This window comes from Mesoplodon densirostris, chromosome 11, assembly GCF_025265405.1.
Source record: "Mesoplodon densirostris isolate mMesDen1 chromosome 11, mMesDen1 primary haplotype, whole genome shotgun sequence".
Taxonomy (NCBI): Eukaryota; Metazoa; Chordata; class Mammalia; order Artiodactyla; family Ziphiidae; genus Mesoplodon; species Mesoplodon densirostris.
In genome coordinates this window covers 16,125,023-16,147,546 of record NC_082671.1, presented here as the reverse complement: position 1 = coordinate 16,147,546, position 22,524 = coordinate 16,125,023, and the positions used below count along the sequence as shown (strand labels likewise).

The following is a 22,524-nucleotide window of genomic DNA, read 5'->3' as shown; positions in this document are numbered from 1 at the left end:
AAGAAACAGAAAAACCTGCACTCCTAGTAAATATCAGGCTCTTAGATAATAAAGGATAAAATTATGAAGTAGCATTATACTTCATATATTATAAATATATGAGTCTAGGAGAAGGTACAACTACTCTTACTCTCTGGAAAGAAAGTAGACACAGGAACACTCTAGGAAACAGTCTTTCTGTCCCTAGGTCTTTATATCTGTGCTGCATCTCATGGAAAAGACAGGAAGTTATAGTCCCTGTCCTCAAGTTTGCCACTGCATAAGCCCAAGGGGGCCTGTCTACTCAGTAAGGTCATGAGAACTGGGGAAATGGGATTACCAAGGACACTCCTACCATGGTAGTTAACTTGGGGGCTAAAACCAGGAATGTAATGGAAGATGCTAATATTTTTTATTATTTCTCAGTTTAATTTATTCTGATTTGCTTATTCAGTGTCCGTGCTTCATATTGCTCACAACTTTGTTTTAAGCTGCCAACACCCTGTGATAAAACTGATAAAAGTTCTAATGCTTTCATTTACTCTTTGCCTATAATTTAAAAACCCTGTTTGTAAAGCAGTTTTTGAGGAGAAGACTGATACTTAATGAAACTCTTTTTGATGGTAATTGAAGTACCTAATAAGACTAGCATGATATCCAGGTATAAGAGGTCAGGAACTTTCTCATTTAGAGAAGAGTTATGGAGATGTGTTATTAGAGTGAATTACTAGATTTATAAAAGCGTTTAACAGGGAGAGGGAGTGCCAGAGCAAGAGCCAGAGTGAGAATGGAATATTTTAATTGACAGAAAGAGTTTGTCATACTAGATTAAAATGAGTATTTAATGAGCTGTAAAAATAATACAGTTGACCTTTAAAAAGGAGAATTTTGGCTTGCTAGGAAACTTATCTTTCTTAATTTTTAAATATGCTACGAAGTATAACATCTTATTTTGTTGATTAAATTCAATATTTGTGCAAGGTACTGGTTTTAAAAAAATGTGTAAATTTTTTTTCATTGAGTCAAAATTCTTAGGTCACTAGTATCCCTGGTCTCTCATATCTTGCTACTTGAAATGTCAACCATGGACCATTAGCATGAGCATCACCCAGAAGTCTGTTAGAAATGCAGTCTCCTCCCCATCCCAGATCAAGTGAGTCAGAATCTGTTTTTTAACAAGATCCTCAGGTGATTCATATACAAATTAAAGTTTGAGAACAGTTTTAACATATCAATATAAATATAGATTTATGTGTAATTTGTGTCTATCTATCCTCCTGTTTATTAACATTTCCCCCCTTTCCAGGATTTTATTTACTACTTGACTAACTCTGGTTAAGACAGATGAATTCAATAAAATAGCAAAATATGACTTAAGGAGGAAATTAAAAAATAGAGAATCACAAAAATACTGCTAGCAAAGTAGTGAGAAAGTATCCTGACCATTGACATTTAATTTTGATGATGAAAGGTCTTAGCTACTTCCTCAACACTTGGTTAGTTCAAGTAGTTACTTTTTTTGTGACTATTTTAACAGACTGATACACCTTCTGGAAGAAATCAAGGAGTTTAAATTTTAAGGATTTGCCCTTATCTAATCCAAAGTAGATGAGAAACTGCAAAAGTAGAAACTAAATATAATTTATCACTATCTTCATAAAACAGGTTAAGGAACATAGTTCTGATAACATAAGGGAAGTTTAAAATGAAAAATCTTTCTACATCATTCTACAACAGTAATAGTGGGGTTTTTTTGGAGGGGGAATACTTATCCATTTTTTAGTTTATTTTAACAACCATATAATATTTTTAATTGATTTAGAACTATGATTCACAGGAGCTCATAGCAATCCATATATAATGAAAGGACTAGTAGAGGCTTAATAAAATTTTACACTTAGAATTAAAGATTACTAAAATATAATCCTACAGCTTATTTTTACAGTAGAAAAATATATTAAAAATGCAGTTTTTAAGAGGAAAAGAATTTGAAGTTAAAGGAGGTTAACTCATTTTGCCAAATCAACGGTGTTAGAGAGTAGTGTTACAAATAGTGGGAAGGATTTTTGTTTTCATATTCTTCATTTGCTTAAACAGTCTCAAGATACCCAAAAGAAAGTCAATTTTTACCTAATCAGAAATTTGGAAATGACAGAAAGTCCATCTTCAGTGATTATGATTTAACATTATTTTAGTCAAAGCATTTCTAAACACTTCCTAATTAAAAGTTTTAAAAAATTTTATACACGTCAGAAAGTGAGTGTTCTGTAAGTTATGTCTCTTTTCCTTGAGTTTGACCTAAACGCTGTATGTTGAATTATAAGCTCAACATATGTTGTGTTTATTGCACAATATATGGTCATTATTCTTAATGAAGTGTTATCCTATAATTTTTGTTTTCAAATGGCCCTTTATCATGAAAGGAGGCTTTGTAATAGAGTGGAAAGACTGTGGGCTTCAGAGTCAGATAAACCCGTGCCATCCTGACTTTGCTGCTTCCAATTTTATGACCTTTAGCAAGTCATTTAATTTCTTTTAGCCTCAGTTTTCCCATATGCAAAATGGGAATAATTATACATTTCTTATATGAGAATGGGTGGTATTACATGTGAAAATTCTAGCCCATAAGAGGCTTTTAATAAGTAAAATCAATTTTCTTATTGTTTTTATTGTTATAATATTATTATTTTCATTTCTATGCAACTTGCTTAAGCATTCCTGCTTTTATCAGAGATCCAGTTTTCCAAATGCCTAGTTATCTTTCTGGTTATTAAGATTAAAAAAATTATATTTGTTTGAACTCCTGCTGATCTTTCAGGGAATAAAAGTTCCTCCTTCAGGGCACTGCTAACCTCTTCATCTGTCTTTTTGATCCCATATTCTCCCAACTCCTTACCATTGATATATTCTCTGCCTTCAATAGTTCCCTCTCCATTGGTTCTTTCCTTTCAGCTTATGAATATTTTCAAATCTCTCATCCACATTCCCCAAATCTCCAGACTGATTCTCCTCAGCATCTAAAACCCCATTTTTCTCCAGGCTTTTATCACCACACATTACTTCTGAGAGAGTAGTCTGCTTATGTGTTTCTGTTTAGCACCTTCCATTCTCCTTAGCTCATTGCAATCTTGCTGTTTTCTCCTCCGTTTTAGTAAACTTGTTCTTATCTGAGTCACCAACTCATTTTGTAATTGCCATATTTAATGATGATTTTTCAATCCTCATCAAATTTATTTTCAGTATTTGACACTATTTACTTAGTACTTGAGACTTTCTCTTCCCTTCTTGTGAAAGGCACGTTTTCCAAGGTGTCCTGCAATTTAAATTGCTTTTTTCCAATTTCCTTCTTCTGCTCCTCCTTCCTCCTTCTTTTATATGGTAATGTTCTCAGGATCCTTTCTTTTGTCACTTTCCCTTCGTGGTTGCATATGTCTCTAAGACTTCCATTCCTTCTTAGAGCTAACAGTTCCTTATCCCACACCAGATTTCCTAAAATCTGGGCTATTTTCTCAATTACAGATGACCCTTAGCACTCACATACTCAATGTGTTTCAGACTTGATTATTTTATACCCTCAAACTTCCATTTCTCTGATAACTATCATCATTACTGAACTCACATCAAAACTAGTCATCATCTTCTACTCCCTCCAGGCAATCCCACTGTCAACTGAAGAATGTTGCTCACCATATGGCTCTACAAGGATTGAGTCATGAGCCACTGCAGTTGCTGACCTCCACACCGTGCAAGGAGTTCAGGGCAGAGATCAGGAATGAGGCAGTCTGTGCTCTGGGAAAACTGGCAGAGCTGGCTTTCAGATAGTTAGATATTTTCAGGAGAAAATTTTATGATTCCAGTTTCTTGCATCTTTCCATACTTAGAAATGCACAAAAATCATTAACTAGGATATCTGTGCCTCCTGACTAGCAGTAACCTTCTACTGAGATGTGTTTGATTGCATGTACCCTTTCTCCAAAATCACATATAAGCTGATCTCTCCACCGTAACTCTTCAGAGCAGTTCCTCAGAGATAGCTGAGAGGCTATAGTCCTCATCAAGCCCCCCCAGAAATTGTAACGCACAGCTTTCACGTTGAGCGTTTTCATTTCAGTTGACATCACATATTTAGTTGCCAAGTTCCATTAATTCCACTGTTTTAATACTCCAGGGATTTAATAGTTCCTGTTTAGCCCCACTGCTGCTACTTTAGCTCAAGCTCTGTCACCTGTCATATGTTCAGTTATGTTCTCCTAACTCGAGTTTTTAACTCTTTTTAAGCATACATTACTGTTCATATGATCACTTAAATGCTTCTCCCATCCTCCAAAATAATTTATTTCCTTAATCTCTTGATAGCAAAAAAAGACATGTTTATTGTAGACATTTTGTAAGTAAAAAAAGAAATGAATAAATATTATCTGTATTGTAGTTCTTTTTCAAGGAGTGGCTACTCCAACATTTTAGTGTATAGGATTTCATTTAGTGTATAGGATTACATTTTCATGTATAGGATTTCTATTTCTTTTCCAAATAGTAATATACTTATTTTAACAAATATTAATATATTAAAATGTGGTTTGAAAATATATCTTGTCACCCTTAAAAACTATGATACGTGTTTTCATATCAAGATATATGATATTGTATTTTTATTAATTTATAAATTCTATGGCATATTATAATGAAATTATGTTCATAATTTTACCACTATTTTTGAGTACTATTGGAGAGTTAGTTTTTTTCTTAGTATTAGAAATTATGCTACGGTGAATGTAGAATTTTGTATTTAAGTCTTTTTGTATAATTATGATTGTTTCTTAGAAATATTTGTAGAAGCAGAATTGCTGAAACACATGTATGTTTTCGACACATTTCTATAGACTTCTGACACATTTTTGACAAAATTCCCTTTAGAGAATGCTATGTCAGTTTAAATTCCTAGCAGCTGTTTGGATTTTGTCCACCATCCCACTGAATTTCATCATAATAAATATTTTAACAATTTGATAGGCAAAGATGGCATCTCATTGTTTTAACTGCATGTTTGTCGTTAAACTCTTTAAGTAATTTCTTGTCCACTGGATTGCTATTCATGTTCTTAGCCTGTTTTTTATCTTGATAATTATTTTTTTTTAATTTATGCACATTTTATACATTCTAAAGCTATTAACATTAACATTTAAGCTATTAAGTACTTACTTCTTTCCTCAGTATTTACAGTTTAAATACATATTGGTCATTGACTTTCCTTTGCACCATTTCCTTATTCTTGCTGTTAATCCACGTCTCTTTGATCTACAGGTAGTTGGTGTATAATAAAACTAATACTGCACTCACAATAGGACATTGTAATAACTGATGCATGGCTTTATGAATTCCTTAGCCAAGGAAAAAGGCAAGGATTATATCTAAATCATCTTTGTATTCTCAGTGATAAACCAAATCCCTTGCACACATGTGTGCTTAGTAGGTGTTGAATTGGACTGTTATAATCCCTGCACAACTGTGTATAATTTCCACCCCATGTTCCAGCATGAAGAACCATTTGCTATTTTCTGAATCCTGCTCATGGGATTTTTAGTATTGTTTTGTAGTTAAGAGCCAAGATTATGCAGGCAGCCAAACCTGGGTTTGAGTTCAGGCTTGACCCTATCAGCTTCCTAGTTGTGTCACCTTGAGCAAAGCCTCAGGTTGCCCATCTGTAAAATGGGTTATTATAGTATCTATATCATTGATATATTGTAAGACTTAGATGTTTACCCAATTTGAGACTAGGAAATAATTAGCACTTAATAAATGACAACTATTATTATTATTATCATTGCAATGAAAGTTAGTTGGGTACTTCAGATGAAGTGTAGTACTGTAATTGTTAGAGTTTAAATTATTACTTATTGCATTATTAACTTATTACATGTTACCCGTGTTCCCTCTACAGAAAAATATGAACAGATTATCCAAGTCTTTAAGGACATATTTTTAAGACAAATTACATAGAAATAAAAAAATCTGAATGAAATATATATTCCTTTAGATATTAGAAAGAATAGTAATGAATATTCTGCTTATTAATATATATCAATACTGATAAACTGTTACTCTTAAAAAGCAAATTCCGGATATGTACATATCCTTCAATTTCCATTAGATAATAACTGACTGTAATTAATCTACACTAATACTTGGCAACTTTCCTAACTTAATAAACCCACATAAATGAATTTTAATAAAAATAAATGAGTATAAAAACATTTCAGAAATCTATTATGTTTATACTAACAAGAAAAAAAAGAGTGAAATGATTTTGTTGTAACTGGAAACACAAAAAGGAGATGCAGGGGACACGGGTTCGTGCCCCAGTCCGGGAAGATCCCACATGCTGCGGAGCGGCTGGGCCCGTGAGGCATGGCCGCTGAGCCTGCGTGTCCGGAGCCTGTGCTCCGCAACGGGAGAGGCCACAACAGTGAGAGGCCTGTGCACCGCAAAAAAAAAAAAAAAAAAAAAAAGTCACTCATAGTTAACATTACACAATAAAAGAAAATTCCCGACAAGATATTTTCAAGCACATTCATAGTGGAATAACAATGACAGTAAAAATGGATGTCTCAAAAGAAATACATGTTTACTTTCATAAGACTGTTGTCAATCTTTAGGTACTTGTAGAAACACAAAGAGGAAATGTAAATACCAGCAGAGAAATATGCAATAGCAAGAGAGAAATATTTCCTTTCTTAAAGTTGTATTATATTTTCAAAGTTGGTCTTTAAGGAATTTTAGGACAAGAGTTATTGTGGTACACTAAGTAAGTTTTCTATCAAATAAATATTTGCAGTTGACATATATGAGAACAAACTTTTCTAATTGTTTTAGTGAGCTGCCTGAATAAAGAATTGAAGACGGTGTTTTAAAGCTTAGACTTTTATGAAAATGTTGTAAATATAATACTCAAACCCTCTGTGATTTTGAAAAATCAGTGTTTAATCAACATGCTAATATTATTCCAAGTCAAAAAAACTACTTATTACAAAAGAATTTATTTTTTAAATTGTCAGTCCTACTAAGCTTCGTTACAAGTAAGGTAACTTGGGTTGCCCAGGATTTTCTTGATTTCAAAACTGAAAGTCCCATGTCCTGGGAGCTGCTTCAGTCCTGGGCAAACTGAGATGGTTGGTCACCCTAGTTATGGGTTACTTAAATACATGTTGCCATAAATACACAAAATACAAAAGAAAACCAAGACTAAGACTGTCAATATGACATGACATTTTAAATTCACCTTAAAGGGAGGAAAATTCATTATAAGAGTCTAGTGTTTGTACAAAGTCTGTTTAAAAGAAAAGAAAGTGCTGCTCAATATAGATTATAACAATGATCCAAATTTACCTTAATAAGATACTTACTTTTGTAAAAATTCTTCATAGCCACATATACTTAGAAGATAATTTTGGGGTGGTAACTGGTCATTTGTACAAGAATGTAGAATTTCTGCTATTAGATCTTTGACAAGATAATTAGCTAAAAACAAAGTTGAATAATAAAATGTTAATAAGAGCATATTATATATTGGCTGGGAGAAGGATTTTGAGCACAAAAAGTGATACATGCTTTATGAACTATTATAACTTTCTAGCTCCATCAAGAGGAGTTAAAATGAGATGCATCTCATTTATTAGTCTGGTTAGATTTGGAGATTTTTAAAAAAATATTCTTTGCATTTTCTTTGATCAATCTGTCTTCAAATAGCCGAACAGAGCTAGGTATTTACTTCCTCATTCTAAATCTTTGGTAATTATAGCTCTGCATAAAAAATATTCTACTGTGATTACCTTTAGGGATTTGGGAAATGCCAAAGAGATTACACAGTGAGTGCTAAGTGGCAAGCCAGGAATCTAAATCTGTCATCTTCCAAAGCCTGTGCTCTTAATAATTCCACGTTTTCACAACTTATCACTCTTCCTTTCCTGTGTAGGAATCACCCCAGGTTCTGTCTTGGACAACGTTATAATAACCTTGAAGAACATGTACTCTCTTTCTTCACCTTCTCTGGGACTCAAACTGTCAGCATATTATAGGGTAAAGTTCTTTGCCTTCTCATATTTACATTCCATAATATCCCCCTACCAAACTCTTACATGCATATGCCATTTAATAGTGGCCAGAACCATGCTGACTTGTTATGATTATATTTGTCTGTGAAATATTTTTCTAATTGTAAATGATAAATAGTATGGGATTCATTTATTATCATATGTGATAATGGAAATTATCTGTTATATATATATTATCTATCTATTTATCTGTCTATCTAGCTATCTATATCTCCATGCTTTCAACGTGATCTGGAATGAAAGTTAGTGCAACAGATTGTACTGATGATCCTTAATGAGGATTTGAACAGCATACTGCAAACACTCATTTGCATTTATTTGAGTTGCGTTTTGTTGGCAATTATGTGTTTAAGTTTCTGTGACTTATTTTACTGCCACAGCTTTTTGTTTGGGAAAGGTTTTTGACACAGACTGGCTCATAAAAAGTAGTGCAAGTGATATTGTTGGACTTGCCATGAAGAAAAAAACGGAAGAGTATTATAATGTCCTATTTAAAAGTGTAGGTTTTATGGTAGATCAAGTTGTTATCAATAAAACGGTTGGAGAAACAAATGGTAAAGATCATCATGGGAATTAGAGATTGTGGAAATGACCTGACACAGAAGAGAGTATATTAGACATGCTACTGCTTGGGAATATTAACTGAAATGGTATGAATTGAAGCAAGAAGAAAATATGGCCACAGGCAAAATCATGACTGTAAAGGCTTTGACAAGAAGGGGAGAGCATTACCAATATAGGATGGCAGGAAAATATCTCTAAAGACACCAGTTTATTATTTATTTATTTATTTATTTATTTTTTGCGGTACACGGACCTCTCACTGTTGTGGCCTCTCCCGTTGCGGAGCACAGGCTCTGGACGCGCAGGCTCAGCGGCCATGGCTCACGGGCCCAGCCGCTACACGGCATGTGGGATCTTCCCGGACCGGGGCACGAACCCGTGTCCCCTGTGTCGGCAGGCGGACTCTCAACCACTGCGCCACCAGGGAAGCCCGAAACCACTTTATTTTAATTCATTTGACTTTTCTGTTTCCAGGACTGTGTCCCCTATGGTGTTTGGGGTATGCATGCATTCATTATTTCACTACAATCGTCTTTGCGGTTTACATGAAAGACTCCATAATCCAGTTTCTAGCTATTACTCCTCTCCTGTGCTTTGGTGTGCTATCTCCTACTATTTGCTTCATGTTACTTTTTGGTTGTCTCATTTTTGCTTCAAATTCAGCATGTCTAAATCTGAAATTATCATTTTTCTCCTTGAACCCAAACATTAAGTGCCTGTGAGTTAAACTTCTCATCCATATTGTAAGCCAACAAGAACTATGGCTTCTTTTAAGTAGACTTTATAGCTGTATCTTCAATTTGACAGCTAATATAACCCTTTTTCCAGTTTCTCCTAGTCTCCAACTTCATACAATCCTTCTCAATCTGTTGACCATATTGCCTACCATACTGAAAAGATTAAGGCCCATTTGAGATTCTTTAATTATGCTACTCTACACCTTAAATCTAGTCTTTTTAATGCATCCTTCTCTATCCCTTTACACCTCTTGATACATAAGTATCACTGCTTTTTATTGCATCTTACTTCTTCACATGTGATCCTTCCATCACTGGTTTCCAGTTCCAGCAATTTAAAGCCCCTCTCTTTTATATATTTAATATCCTCCACTCTAAAGATGCTTTTGTCTTTTTTTAGGATGTTTTGTTTCTATTTAATATTCCAGTAAAATCTCCTCTTCCATTCTATTCCCTTAAGATAGTATCTTATTTATTTATTTATTTTATTTATTTTTACCTCCTCATTACTGCCAAATTTCTTTAAAGTGTAGATAACTTCTGCAAATAATTCTCAATTACTCTTTAATCTTGCAAACTGACTTCTGCTTCCACCACTTTGCAGGTCACAAACAGCTTCATGTGTCATCTAAATCTAGAAGGTAGTTGAAAGTAAAGACACTGGCTCTAGAGTAACTTTGGAATTGGAAAAAAGGACAGGGCAATCATCTTCACTGAAGTGATAGCTGAAGACTGTAGAGCAGAGAAGTCCTTGTTCAAAACACCTGCTCTTCCAGAAGGATTCTATTTTCTCACTCTGGGAGAAACAGAATTCTCTTTGGATGAAAACCTCTCACTGTCTCCTCCTCTTTGCTTATCTAGGTTTCATTATTCCTTAAGTTTCCAGCAACTTATTGGTCATTCTTGAAATGCTTTTCAGACTTTTGTTCTCTAGAGCACATCTATATTATTAGTAAAACACTCTTATAAAGTGGTGAAGGGATCACAGTTTTGGCATAAAGATTATCTTAAAGTGAAAATATTTGAAAACTTATCTTCACTTTTCTTATCTGACTATAGCCAAGACTCCCTAATACAGGCGCTATCAACTTTCTTCTGAGAGAGTTTCCTGCAACTTCTGGGAAGGAGACCAACTGCCCATCCATTAGCATAAAAAAATATACATGTATTTCCTTACTGAAGCTCTAAACACCTCCCTCCTCACACACACTTTTACATTAACTTTTTATGTAAACATTTACCGCTGGGTTTCAGCAGCTTACTCATTACTGAGTAACCCCTGCATGCATGTATAAGGAAACCTTTTGTCCTGTTAATTTCTCTATTGTCAGTTGTGTCACAGCCTAACCCCTCTTCAAATTTAAATGGGCAGAAGACACGTTTTCCTGCTAATAGCAGCATATGCTCCTCTGTATATTTTCATAAATGTGTCCTCTCCCCTCCTCTGCTTTTTCCTCCTTCCCCTCTAATCATCCCTTCCTCCCCCTTCTTCTTATAGACACTTTTACTATCTTTGAGGCCACAGACATCCTCTTTACCACTGTACATCTCTAACACTAAAAACAATGACCTAATCGCTTTACTGAAACTTCTTATAAAAGTCAAAAATGGCCTCTGTTTTGTCAAATCTAATATTGGAAATTAAATATTATAAATTGGAAGAATAGGAGTGGTCTCCCTAGTTCATAATTATTTCCTCTTCTCCAGCAACTTAAGTCAACATAACCCAGATGCCATTCTGATTGGATCAAGGTACAGCACTATTGATCTTGGCTGTGCAATCAGAACTCTGGTTTTAGAAATTTGAAAGGGGATCTGAAAGCAGCTCTGCCCCTTTCCTGTTTGCCCATTTCTGTTCTCCTCTAACCTTGAAAGAACATAATTAACCTGTTGATTCTTTTCCTAAATAAAAAGAAGTAAAATAAAGAATTAAGTAGTTAAAGAATGACTAGTTCTCTACCCACAATGGCCTCCTTAGCAATCCTGCAGGCATATCACACAGGCAAGATAACATCTGAAGAGAGAGTCAGCCTGCCTTTGCAGAATGGAGAACAATGCATAACCCAATCTCCTCCCTCTACCATTCACTGAGATTCTTCCTCCCCTTTCTTCCCTTTAAGAACTGTCATGGCTGAGCAGAATCTTTGGAGTTGGTCTTGGGACATGAGTCTACCTTCTCCCCAGATTGCTGGCTTTTCTGATTAAAACACCTTTTCTTTCTATTGACGTTTGCCTCTTGATTATTGGTTTTTGAGCAGCAAGCAGCCAAACATGAGTTTGGTAACAGATCCAATAGGGAGGTTGAACTTTCTTTAGATCTCTGGCCAAATAGCATTTAAGCTTGAGAGCTTAGCTTTCCATGTGTTGCAGAAAAGTAAGGGAAATGAGTCAGCAGAAAGCAAGAGAAACATAAGAAGAAATTATACAGAGAGGAGATGAGGTGAGACACATACAGGAATTTTGGACTGCCTGTACATCAGTGTTTTATTCCCAAATCTTTGCTGAATTCCTACTCTTAAATTCTATAAGAAATCCCTGTAATCTTTAAATTTTTTTTTCTGCTTACATCAGCAGGAGTTGGTTTCTGTTAGTTTCAAACCAGATGGTCCTAACTAATATTCCTACATAGCATTGTTATGTTTGCAGTCATCTGTACTAAGTCAGAGCCTTGGCTAGAGTAAGAAAGCAAATGAAGCAAAATACAGTGATAATAATAATAATGAAAAAATTTATTGGACCATTATTTGTCAAGAAACAACAGTTGATATGCAGAAACTTGGTAGCAACTAATGTGTGAAGAACTAATATTGTTTTGCAAAATGGTTGATGGTAACAGTGAAATAAATATTAAACAACTTTAAAGAGAGTCTAAAACTTTAGAGAAATGAGAATCATCTGGTGAGTTTGATAAAATACAGATACCTGGGATCCATCCAAAGGCTCCGATTCAGTAGAGCTGCTAACTATGCTGGGCTGTACAGGACTATTATAGTTCTCACTGTGGAGATAGAGGCTGTGTGACAGCCATGTTCACTTACATATAGTCTTTATCTAGAATCTTTTTGAAATTTAGCTTTTATTTTTAATATGCTAAAAACTTGCTATACTTGCTATTTCATAGCAGGAAAATAAGGTGTCCTGGGGTGAGCTACGAAGAGAGTTCTAAAAAACAATAGCCAAACAAATATTAAAAGATTTCCAGCTGTTTTCCTCTTACTTCACTTCAGGGCAAAATACTAGCTAATACTGCTTCTTTTAATGACTTCAGTCTATGGACTCAAGGCAGCTATACCAGCTTTATGTAAATTTTTATACTTATTTGCAAGATTGCTTACCATATGGCATAAAATGAAGTTGTTGTGTTGAGTCATCAGTAAAAATATTTATATTAACCTTAGTATTAGAAAAGAACTTGTATGGAAATGCTGTAGTCGTGCTCCAGATCTTCCCCGAATTGGAATTAATGTCAGCTGCATGATATGTTTCTCTTATTCTGAAAAATATATGTGAAAAAATACTTAGGACAAGATTTTAAGAAACTTCATGCAGGGTTTGCTATAGAAGATTTGAAAAATGAAGATAACCAGCAGCCGATTTGTGGTATAGTGCTATTAGCTAAGCTAGATTGGTAAAGATTACAATTAAACCAAAAGCAGCTGTAAAGCTCTGGTCTTTACGTTTTCCCTGGGGCACCTCATTTGAAGCAATTAAGAATACATTGTCACTTACAAAACATGAAAATTCACTCTGAACAGTGATTGCTTGTTTCACTGACATTGCCTTTTGAAGCATGAACTCCTCCCCTTGGTTTTGGCTCATGCCTTTGTCAAGCCAGAAGACACTCATTTATTATTTATTCATTTATTGATGAATAAATTCTCTTGTTTGTGTCAAATTGGTAAATACCATTCTTGGCAGCCCATTTTCTTTAAATTTGGGGTTTTACATAAATCTTTGGCTTTTACGTAAATCATTGAGCCCAGAAGTCATTTGTACATTCTGAACAATTACTTACTATGTCAGAAAGTCAGAGAATTGGAAAATAGTTTATCCTTGGAGTCAGAAGCCTCGAGTTTGAATACTGACTCTTTTTTAACTTAAAAAAAATTTTTAAACATCTTTATTGGCATATAATTACTTTACAATGGTGTGTTAGTTTCTGCTTTATAACAAAGTGAATCAGCTATACATATACATATATCCCCATATCTCCTCCTTTTATTCAGTAGTTTTATGGTCAGAGGCAAGTTATATGACCAGTTTCTTTGTTTGCACAAATGAGGATATTTATATCTACTTTAAAGGTTTATGAGAGAAAAGGCATGTAAAGACGTTTGTAGAATGTAAAGCAATATATCCATGTAATGTATCATAATTATCATTATATTATTACAGCTGAATCCCTGTAGAGCCATATTTTATGCCCACATGTAGAATTTAGCCTAAAATTATTTGTAACTAGATATTTAAAATGCTTTTGATGATGAATATGAAGTCCTAGGTTTTTTTCTGTTTTTGTTAATTTTGCAGACCTCTAAAATTTGTAGTGCTCTTCCTGAATGAAAAATTATGCATTCTGTATATGCATTCTATGTAATGTATCATATATATTACATCCTTGGCATTTATTCTAACTATTTTTGCAGCATTAAAGTAGTGTAGGTCCATTGAAGTAGCTCTATCTCTATGCCCTTAAACTCTACCAAAACATCCCCTCCTTGAGAGACCTCACAAATGGAAAAGTGTGTATGCACCCAATGGGTCTGGCATGTATCAAAATCACCTTTTTTTCTGGGTTCCATCCCCAAAGTTTTTGATTCAGTAGATATGTGGAGGATTCCCCCCCTCCCCCCAATTTTTAGTGGTTTTCCAGATAAGCCAGTACTACTGCTGCTCCAGAACTGCAGTTCAAGAACCACTGTTTAGGATAAAGGTATGGGCCACTCTTCTTTGTTTTACCCTACAACAAAGGTTTGGACTCCAGTTCTGAATTGAGGAGCTTTATGATCTAGCATTCAACCATATGATAAGGTAGTACTCAATGTATACATACATGATTTAACCTTCTACCATTTTGGAGAATTAAATTTAAAATGTAAATTCATGACTCATTCTTTCCTAAACCTTCGCTGATCATCTACCGTGGGCCAAAAACTTTTTTCATGTACTATGACATTTTATTGTATTTTTAATAAAAATATGACATATTTCTTTAGAGATGTGCCTTAAAAGTATGTCACAACAAGAAACCAAATCCCACAAATTACAGAGCCTCTTTAAGGGTGTATGGCGGGAATTAGGTAAGGTTATTTAAATGTTAGAAAAAAAAACACTGATGAAATTGGACATATAAATCCATTCTATATGGCTTTCCAGAAATTTTGGAGACTCTTAAGAAACTTGGCTTTCAAATTCAGTTCTGTCTTCTTTGAACTAAGAGCTTTGGATAGCACCTAGCACATATTAGGTCCTCAAAAATATTTGCTATTGAGTGAATAGTGTGTTTGTGTACAAAATAATTATGCATATATAAATTTAATTATCCTTATATGAGTATTTGTCAACAAAAATTATAGAAAACCAAAAAAAAAAAAAGTAAATATAACCCTTATCTTCTTTTTACTACTGTAAAGTTTATTATTGTTTGGTTGTCTTTTTTAGTACTCATGGTTACTTTGAAAGAAACCATTGGAAAAAAATTCCATTTAAGAATTTAAAAATGTACCATGAGCTACTGACAAATCATCACATAAAATATTTTCACGTCACTATTGCATTCACAAGATTTCATCAAAGAATATTATATTCTCTTGAAAAAAAAAGTGATGGGAGAGACTAATAATAAGTGTTTTTTGATGGAGCTATACCAGGTATTACCTTGTGATATTGAGAGAGCTATTTCTTCACTTAGAGGGTAGAAATTATCACATCTTAGATTTAAAATGTCAAGTTCCTGGCAATGCTTGTCAGGTTGTTACAGTGGGTAGCTCATTCCTGACAGAATCAATATTGATATCTGTAAAGATCCTAATTAGGAATCCAAAGTGCCATTTAAAATATTCTTCTGTGAACTGGAGCAAGAAATTAATTAAAGATTGAATATAGGTTCACGGATTTGAACTGCTTTGTTTTGTATTTTGTATGTGTGCCTTTCGGTTCTTCCAATATGGTGACAAGTTTTTTAACTTGACTTTGCTTTTTTGTTTGCTTGCTTGTTCTTCATTTGAATATCTGTCATGCATTGGCTAGTTATTAGGCATTCAGATAGCCTTTTTAGGCAGTGATTAAATAAATGATTCAAATCTTTAATCCCAAATGATTCTTTAGCAGGCCGCTGCTATAGCTGATAAATAAGCTAATGTTTATTTATATGTATATTTATTACATTTAAAACAGCCAAAAAAGGATAAAAATCAAGATAACTAAAATGTAAGTGCATTAATTTTTCAAAATTTTCAGGAATCTTAGCAATAGAAGAGATGGCATTATATAAATTTTAATTGATAATGAGAGATTGGTCTTTAAAAAAGAGGCATGTACCTTTATAAGTTCTTTTTTTAGATTAGCAAAAAGGGGATCTGTGATCTGGGATCCCCTTGTGATCAAATTTGTTTTTCAGTGGACAAACACCCATGCACTTGTTGAACATTCTGGCAGCCCATTCAGGGTAAGATTGAGTTATTGAGCAGAAGGTACTCTCATCATTCTAAATAGTATATCCCAAGTAAGAAGGATAAATCTATGCTAATTTGGGACAGAGCCAAATAAGTCAGTCACTTATGTGCCATTAAATGAGAAATTAATTCACTGCAAACTAAGCTATCAACAAACAGCAAGGGCAAGACTGAAATTATAAAACATTCATCTGTAGCCAAATTTTCAGGGGAAAAATATATTTGACTATAAGCAACAAAAGCAATACCAGAAGTTGATTAATGAACTAATTTGTCATAAATTTATACTTTTAACTATGTTAAAAAATTATAGAGCTTTAACATTTTATATGCAAGATTAATCAGTTCAGTAATGTTAAAATAGACAAATTTATGCAGGTACAGAAATTTCTAAGTTTAATGGAATAGCAACACTTACTTTTTTACTTTGTTGCAAAAGGAGGCCAGACTTCTATTACTGCCCTGAGGTACTTCAACCAGCTGAATGGAACAACCTGTCAGCTTAAAATAAAAACTCTTAAATTAAAATAAAATAGTTTGGTGTGGAGAAAAGATTAATACAATTCTAAAATTTTTATTTTGTTTTAAAAAGCGATTATGTTTTTAATTTTATTTATTTATTTATTTTTGCGGTACGTGGGCCTCTCACTGTTGCGGCCTCTCCCGTTGCAGAGTACAGGCTCTGGACATGCAGGCTCAGCGGCCATGGCTCACGGGCCCAGCCACTCCGCGGCATGTGGGATCTTCCCAGACCGGGGCATGAACCCATGTCCCCTGCATCGGCAGGCGGACTCTCAGCCACTGCACCACCATGGAAGCCCTTTAATTTTATTTTTAAAAATACATAAATTTTAAATATATAATTTGAGTTTTGAGGAATATGTGCAACTGTGAATATTAATATCCAATCAAAAAATATAGAACATTTCTATCACTTTAGAAAGTGCCCCCATATCTCCTTCTGTCAATCTGAACATGTATTTGGTAACTGTTAATTCAGATTTCTATCACCATAGATTAATGAATGTGCTCTTTTGTTTCTGGCTTCTTTCACTTAAGTTATATATGTTTTAAAATTCATGTTGTCATATGTATCAATAGTTCATCTTTTTTAGTTACCTATTAGTAGTATTCTATTGCATGAATAGTCCATAGTTTGTTTATCCATCTTCCTGTTGATAAACAGTTGTATTGTGTGTAGGTTTGGGGTATTGTAAAGAAAACTATTAATTTTCATATACAAGTGTGGTTTGGACATGTGCTTCACTTCTTGTGACTAAATCCATAAACGGCTCAGTTAAATAATTTTGCTTTATGTATTTTGGAGCCACTATTAGGTATATCTACATTTAAATTTATTATGTCTTCCTGCTTGACGGTTTTATTATTATGAAATGACCCTTTTCTTTCTCTAATAATACCCTGCGGGCTTCCCTGGTGGCGCAGTGGTTGAGAGTCTGCCTGCCGATGCAGGGGAGACGGGTTTGCGCCCCAGTCCAGGAAGATCCCACGTGCCGTGGAGTGGCTGGGCCTGTGAGCCATGGCCGCTGAGCCTGCGCGTCCGGAGCCTGTGCTCCGCAACTGGAGAGGCCACAACAGTGAGAGGCCCGCATATCGCAATAATAATAATAATAATAATAATAATAATAATAATAATAATAATAATACCCTGAGTTAAGCTTCATTTTCTGATATTAATAACCACACACAGCTTTGTTTTGTTGGTTGAATGCTAAATATTTTTATTTTTTTAAACTTTCAACCTATCTGTGCCTTAGTTTTTCAAATTTGACTCTTGTAAAAAATAAAGCCTTTCTTTTCTATCTAGTTTGTCAATTTCTCCCTTTTATTTGGAATATGTTTAGTATATTTATGGGTATTGTTAGATTTAAGACTGCCATGTTCATATGTACTTCTAGTTGTTTCTTCTGTTTTATTTTGTTCTTCTATTTCTCCTTCCCTGATTTTTGCAGTTTGATTTTTGTATCCTGTTTCATTTAATTTCTCTGTTGGATTTTTAGTTTTTCTTCTTTGTACTATGTTTTTAGTGATTATACTAGCTTAGAACTTACAATATGCATCGTAAATATTTCACAGTTTACTTAGAGTTAATATTGTGCCACTGCATTTAAAATGTAAGAATTTCCAATAGCAGATAACATTTACCCTCCCTTCATCTTTTATTCTCCTGTTGTCTTTTATCTTTTGTTTACATATACAACAACTCTGACAATGAAATGCTGTTTTTTTGCTTTAAACAGTCAGCTGTCTTTCAAAAAATTAAGTAGTTTTTCATATTTACTAACATATTTACCATTTTTGCTGCTCTTTTTTCCTTTCTATATTCCACCTGGTATCATTTTCTTTGCATCTGAAGACTGACTTCAGTATTTTTTGTGTGCATGTGAGCTGACTGATTTCTCTCAACATTTGTTTATATGATAATATATTTATTTAAAAATTTCAAGCATTTACTCAATCAGTTATAGAAGTATAGATTCTTTTCTTTTTTTATAGAGATTTAAAAATGCTATTCCACTGTCATCTGGCTTCCATCGTTTCTGATGAGATAATGCTTTAATTCAGATTGTTGTTCCACTGCATGAAATTTTTTTCCCCCTCTCTGCCACTTTTTATGTTCTTCTTTTCAACTTTGGTCTTCATATGTTTGAGTATAACATGTCTACATGTGGTTGTCTTTGCATTTATTCTGTTTGGGATTTATTGAGTTTCTTAAATCTGTAATTTGATATTTTATACCAGAATTGGAGAAAATTTCAGAGCATTATTTTTTCAAATGAATTTTTCTCTCTTTCCTCTCCTGCTAGCGTTCCAAAATTATCCATGTATTAGGCTCCTTATCTCCTAAGTTTCTTAGTCTCTGCTCACTTTTATATAATTCTTTTATTTTCTCTTCTTCAGTTTGGGTAATTTCTATTCTTTTTCTTTTTTTTTCTCTCCTTTTTTAATAAACTTATTTATTTTATTTATATTTATTTTTGGCTGCATTGGGTCTTCATTTCTGCGTACGGGCTTTCTCTAGTTGCGGCGAGCGGGGGCTACTCTTCATTGCAGCGTGCAGGCTTCTCGTTGCACTGGCTTCTCTTGTTGTGGAGCACAGGCTCTAGGTGCACAGGCTTCAGTAGTTCTGGCGCATGGGCTCAGTAGTTGTGGCACATGGGTTTAGTTGTTCCGTGGCATGTGGGATCTTTCCAGACCAGGGCTTGAACCCTTGTCCCCTGCATTGGCAGGTGGATTCTTAATCACTGTGCCACCAGGGAAGCCCTATTCTTTTTCTTTCAAGCACTGTTTTTCCCCTGTCATCTTATTATATCTGTTTATTTTTTTTGTGGTACGTGGGACTCTCACTGTTGTGGCCTCTCCGATTGCGGAGCACAGGCTCCAGATGTGCAGGCTCAGCGGCCATGGCTCACGGGCCCAGCCGCTCTGCCGCATGTGGGATCCTCCCAGACCGGGGCACGAACCTGTGTCCCCTGCATCGGCAGGCGGACTCTCAACCACTGTGCCACCAGGGAAGCCCTCTTATATCTGTTTTTAAGCACACCCAGTGACTTTTTAACTACAGATACTATATTTATATTACTAAATTTTCCATTAGTCTTTGTTTTTTCATAGTTTCTAATTTCCTTCTGAGATTCCTCATTTGTCTACTCATTATGTTCATCTTTACTTCATCTTCTTGAACATCCTTTTAATAATCTCCTTAAAGTCCCTATCTGTTAATTCCAACATCTGTTCTATCACAGAATCTCTATTGACTGGGTTATTTTCTTGATTATGGTTCAGAATTCCCTGTTCTTTAAGCATCTGTGCATTTGTTATTAAATGTTGGATATTGTAGGTGACACATTAGGAATTGTTTTTACAAAGTGTGCAATTTTTCTCTAGCAGGCAGGCAGTTAAGATCGTTTTGGCCTTGTCAGCCTCTATTTTATTTTTTGTGGGGCCACATGTAAGTTAATAGGTAGAGCATTTACTTTAGAGCACGATTTTTACTCGTAAGAGATAGCTTTGTGTGATCTCAAATGAATGCCTGAAGTTCTCAGCTCAGTGTCTTCTCTTGCTGGGTCAGAACTTTGGCACTGCATAACTTCTACTTGTGTGTGGTGAACACAACCTCTTGGCCAACAATCTGTAGTAAATCTCACATAGACTCCTGACCCCCATGCATTGTATAGTTCCTTCTGTGCTCTGCCGTACAAATTACAGCTTCCTTTGCAGCCCGGAACTGCAGTCTCTGCCTCCTCAGTTTAGTGGTAATGCTGCTCAAATTGGGCTCCACTAGTCTGCCTAGCAGCAGGAAAGAGCCCTGAAGACACTAGGATGATCATAACAGCACTTTGGTGTTTCCCTTCTCTTAAGGATTGATGTCTATACTGGCTGTTGTTCAATCCTGAAATCAGTTGCTTCATATATTTTGTCTAATTTCATAGTTGTTTTCGGTGGTAGGGGAAAGTTGAGTACTTGTTACATTGTCATGATCAGAAGTAAAGGTTCCTAAGATTCATGCACTTTTAATACAGATCATTTGAGGTATTACCTCTTCTGCAAGTGCCTCAGACACAATTAGTTGTTTCTTCTCTTATGAACTCATCCTCTCTATTATTTTACTGTGTTGCCATTATTGGTTTGCAGGTTAATTTAAGCAATATGCTATTGCTGAAATCAGGTATTATGCGTTTTCTTCTTTGCATTTGTTATGCCTAATCATATATACTTTAAGAATATGATATATAGTTGTTGAATAAATGAAAAATCCTCTTGTCTAAACCTGTAAATTACAGCTGAAATAATGTTTCATCATTTTACTGTTTAATTCTGGTTTCACTTGTGTCTAGACTCCGTATAAGCAGAGAAATGTTCAAATATTATACAAGAACCTCTGTGGTTACTAAATGACTGGAAAACTACTAATGAAACCATCAGGATGAATTGCACAATGATTACTTAATTTCCTACTGTTGGAATGTTCCCAAAAGAAGTTGCCTGCCAACAGTATAATTTAGTAGCCTCTGAGTAAAAGGACATTTTTCCTGCCAATAATGATATGAAGTTTTAATTCATGGTAATATAACTCAAAATATAAATGTAATGAAATGTATGTATGTTTCTATGTGTGCATAATGACACAATAAGAATAGAAAATACTATCATTTAAACCTCCAACTATGATATTTTTATCTAATAAAATGTAAATACTATAACATTTTATTTAGTTTTGATGAAACCAGAACTTTAAAAATATTATAAAAAATTTTCTCTTTCTTTAGAAAAAATCATTAATTCAGGAACACAGAATTTGTGAATTTTTTTTCCCCAGAAGTATTGATAATATTAATACATTCCCCTAATTAAGATTAGTTACTCTCATTACCAAATTAACACAGCACATTATTGAATGATTCTTTCAGATTCGTATTTTTAGGTTGACATATATGACACATACCTCTTTGTTCTTTGGCCATGTACTTTCCCAGGTCCTGGGTAGAAAAGAACCTTTAAAGAGCATCAGAGATGGTTCCACAATGTTCATATTTCTAGTGCTTTTATTTTCTTCTTTTAGCATCAAGTCAGTTGAGAAAGATGGATATATAGGAGGAATGCTACATTCAAATCCTATATGGTAGTTATCCAGTTCACTCCGTGAATTAATTTCATCCACACTAGTGGATGATGGAGGTAAAATATTGAATCCGTAATCATCAGCACCATGGTATTTTCCTATGGGGTTTCCCCCAAAGCTTTCTTTATTTATGTTTTGAGGATTTGGTAGCACGGAATGCCTAAAACCAATTACTCCTGTTTTATTAACTTGGTGACAGGAGAGTTCTGTGCTTTTAGAAGTGAATTCATTCAAGGATATTTGGTGTGCTTCATCTAATGAATGCCTTTTTGAGTCCCAGTGTGGTGCACTGGGCACAAAAATGGTGTTTTCTTCAATTTCTCTCTGATAGAGTGGGATTGTATTACTGATCTCATCTACTACATGATCAAAACCCAGACCGGTGTGGCTAGGAAAAAGAGGTTGATTTACAGAGTGAAATTCTTGGTGCTTTTGCTGCTTTTCATGTGATTCACTGGGATTTAGATCTGTTTTCCAACAATATGCCATTCTTTATTTTATGTAACTGAGAGGGTTGACTCTGCTCCAAATATCTCCTAGATGATATTATAAAAGATGATAGGAATTTTCCTAGAAAAAGCATACAAGGAAACAAAAAACTTTAATTAGAAATAAAAGAGCTTGCAAGAAAAAAATATGTTGAGTAAATACAAACAATTGTTTTGAAGTTTCTCCTTAGCAAATGAAATAATTCCATGAGTAATATAAAACTCCATCAGGGCTCACAATATTAAAGTCCGAGGGGGAGTATTGACTTCAGAGACATTCATGAAACTCCTGTGATAGAAAAATAAGTTCACTCCAATTATGACAGGAGT

At 34.5% G+C, this 22,524-nt stretch overlaps 1 protein-coding gene across 3 annotated transcripts in view; it reads right to left on the bottom strand.

The window, feature by feature from the left end:
- The window catches only part of PIK3C2G (phosphatidylinositol-4-phosphate 3-kinase catalytic subunit type 2 gamma), a 301,036-nt gene extending 278,841 nt beyond the window's left edge, over positions 1-22,195 (bottom strand). For 2 of the 3 annotated variants that reach the window (XM_060112830.1, XM_060112831.1), the window contains exons 1-4: positions 21,530-22,195; positions 16,481-16,563; positions 12,724-12,881; positions 7,380-7,494 (exon numbers count right to left, since the gene is read on the bottom strand). In XM_060112830.1, the coding sequence (XP_059968813.1) occupies positions 7,380-7,494; positions 12,724-12,881; positions 16,481-16,563; positions 21,530-22,195 (1,022 nt within the window). The remainder of the gene's footprint in view (positions 1-7,379; positions 7,495-12,723; positions 12,882-16,480; positions 16,564-21,529) is intronic. The other variant, XM_060112832.1, reaches the window with a different exon arrangement.
- Positions 22,196-22,524: the final 329 nt, after the last annotated feature.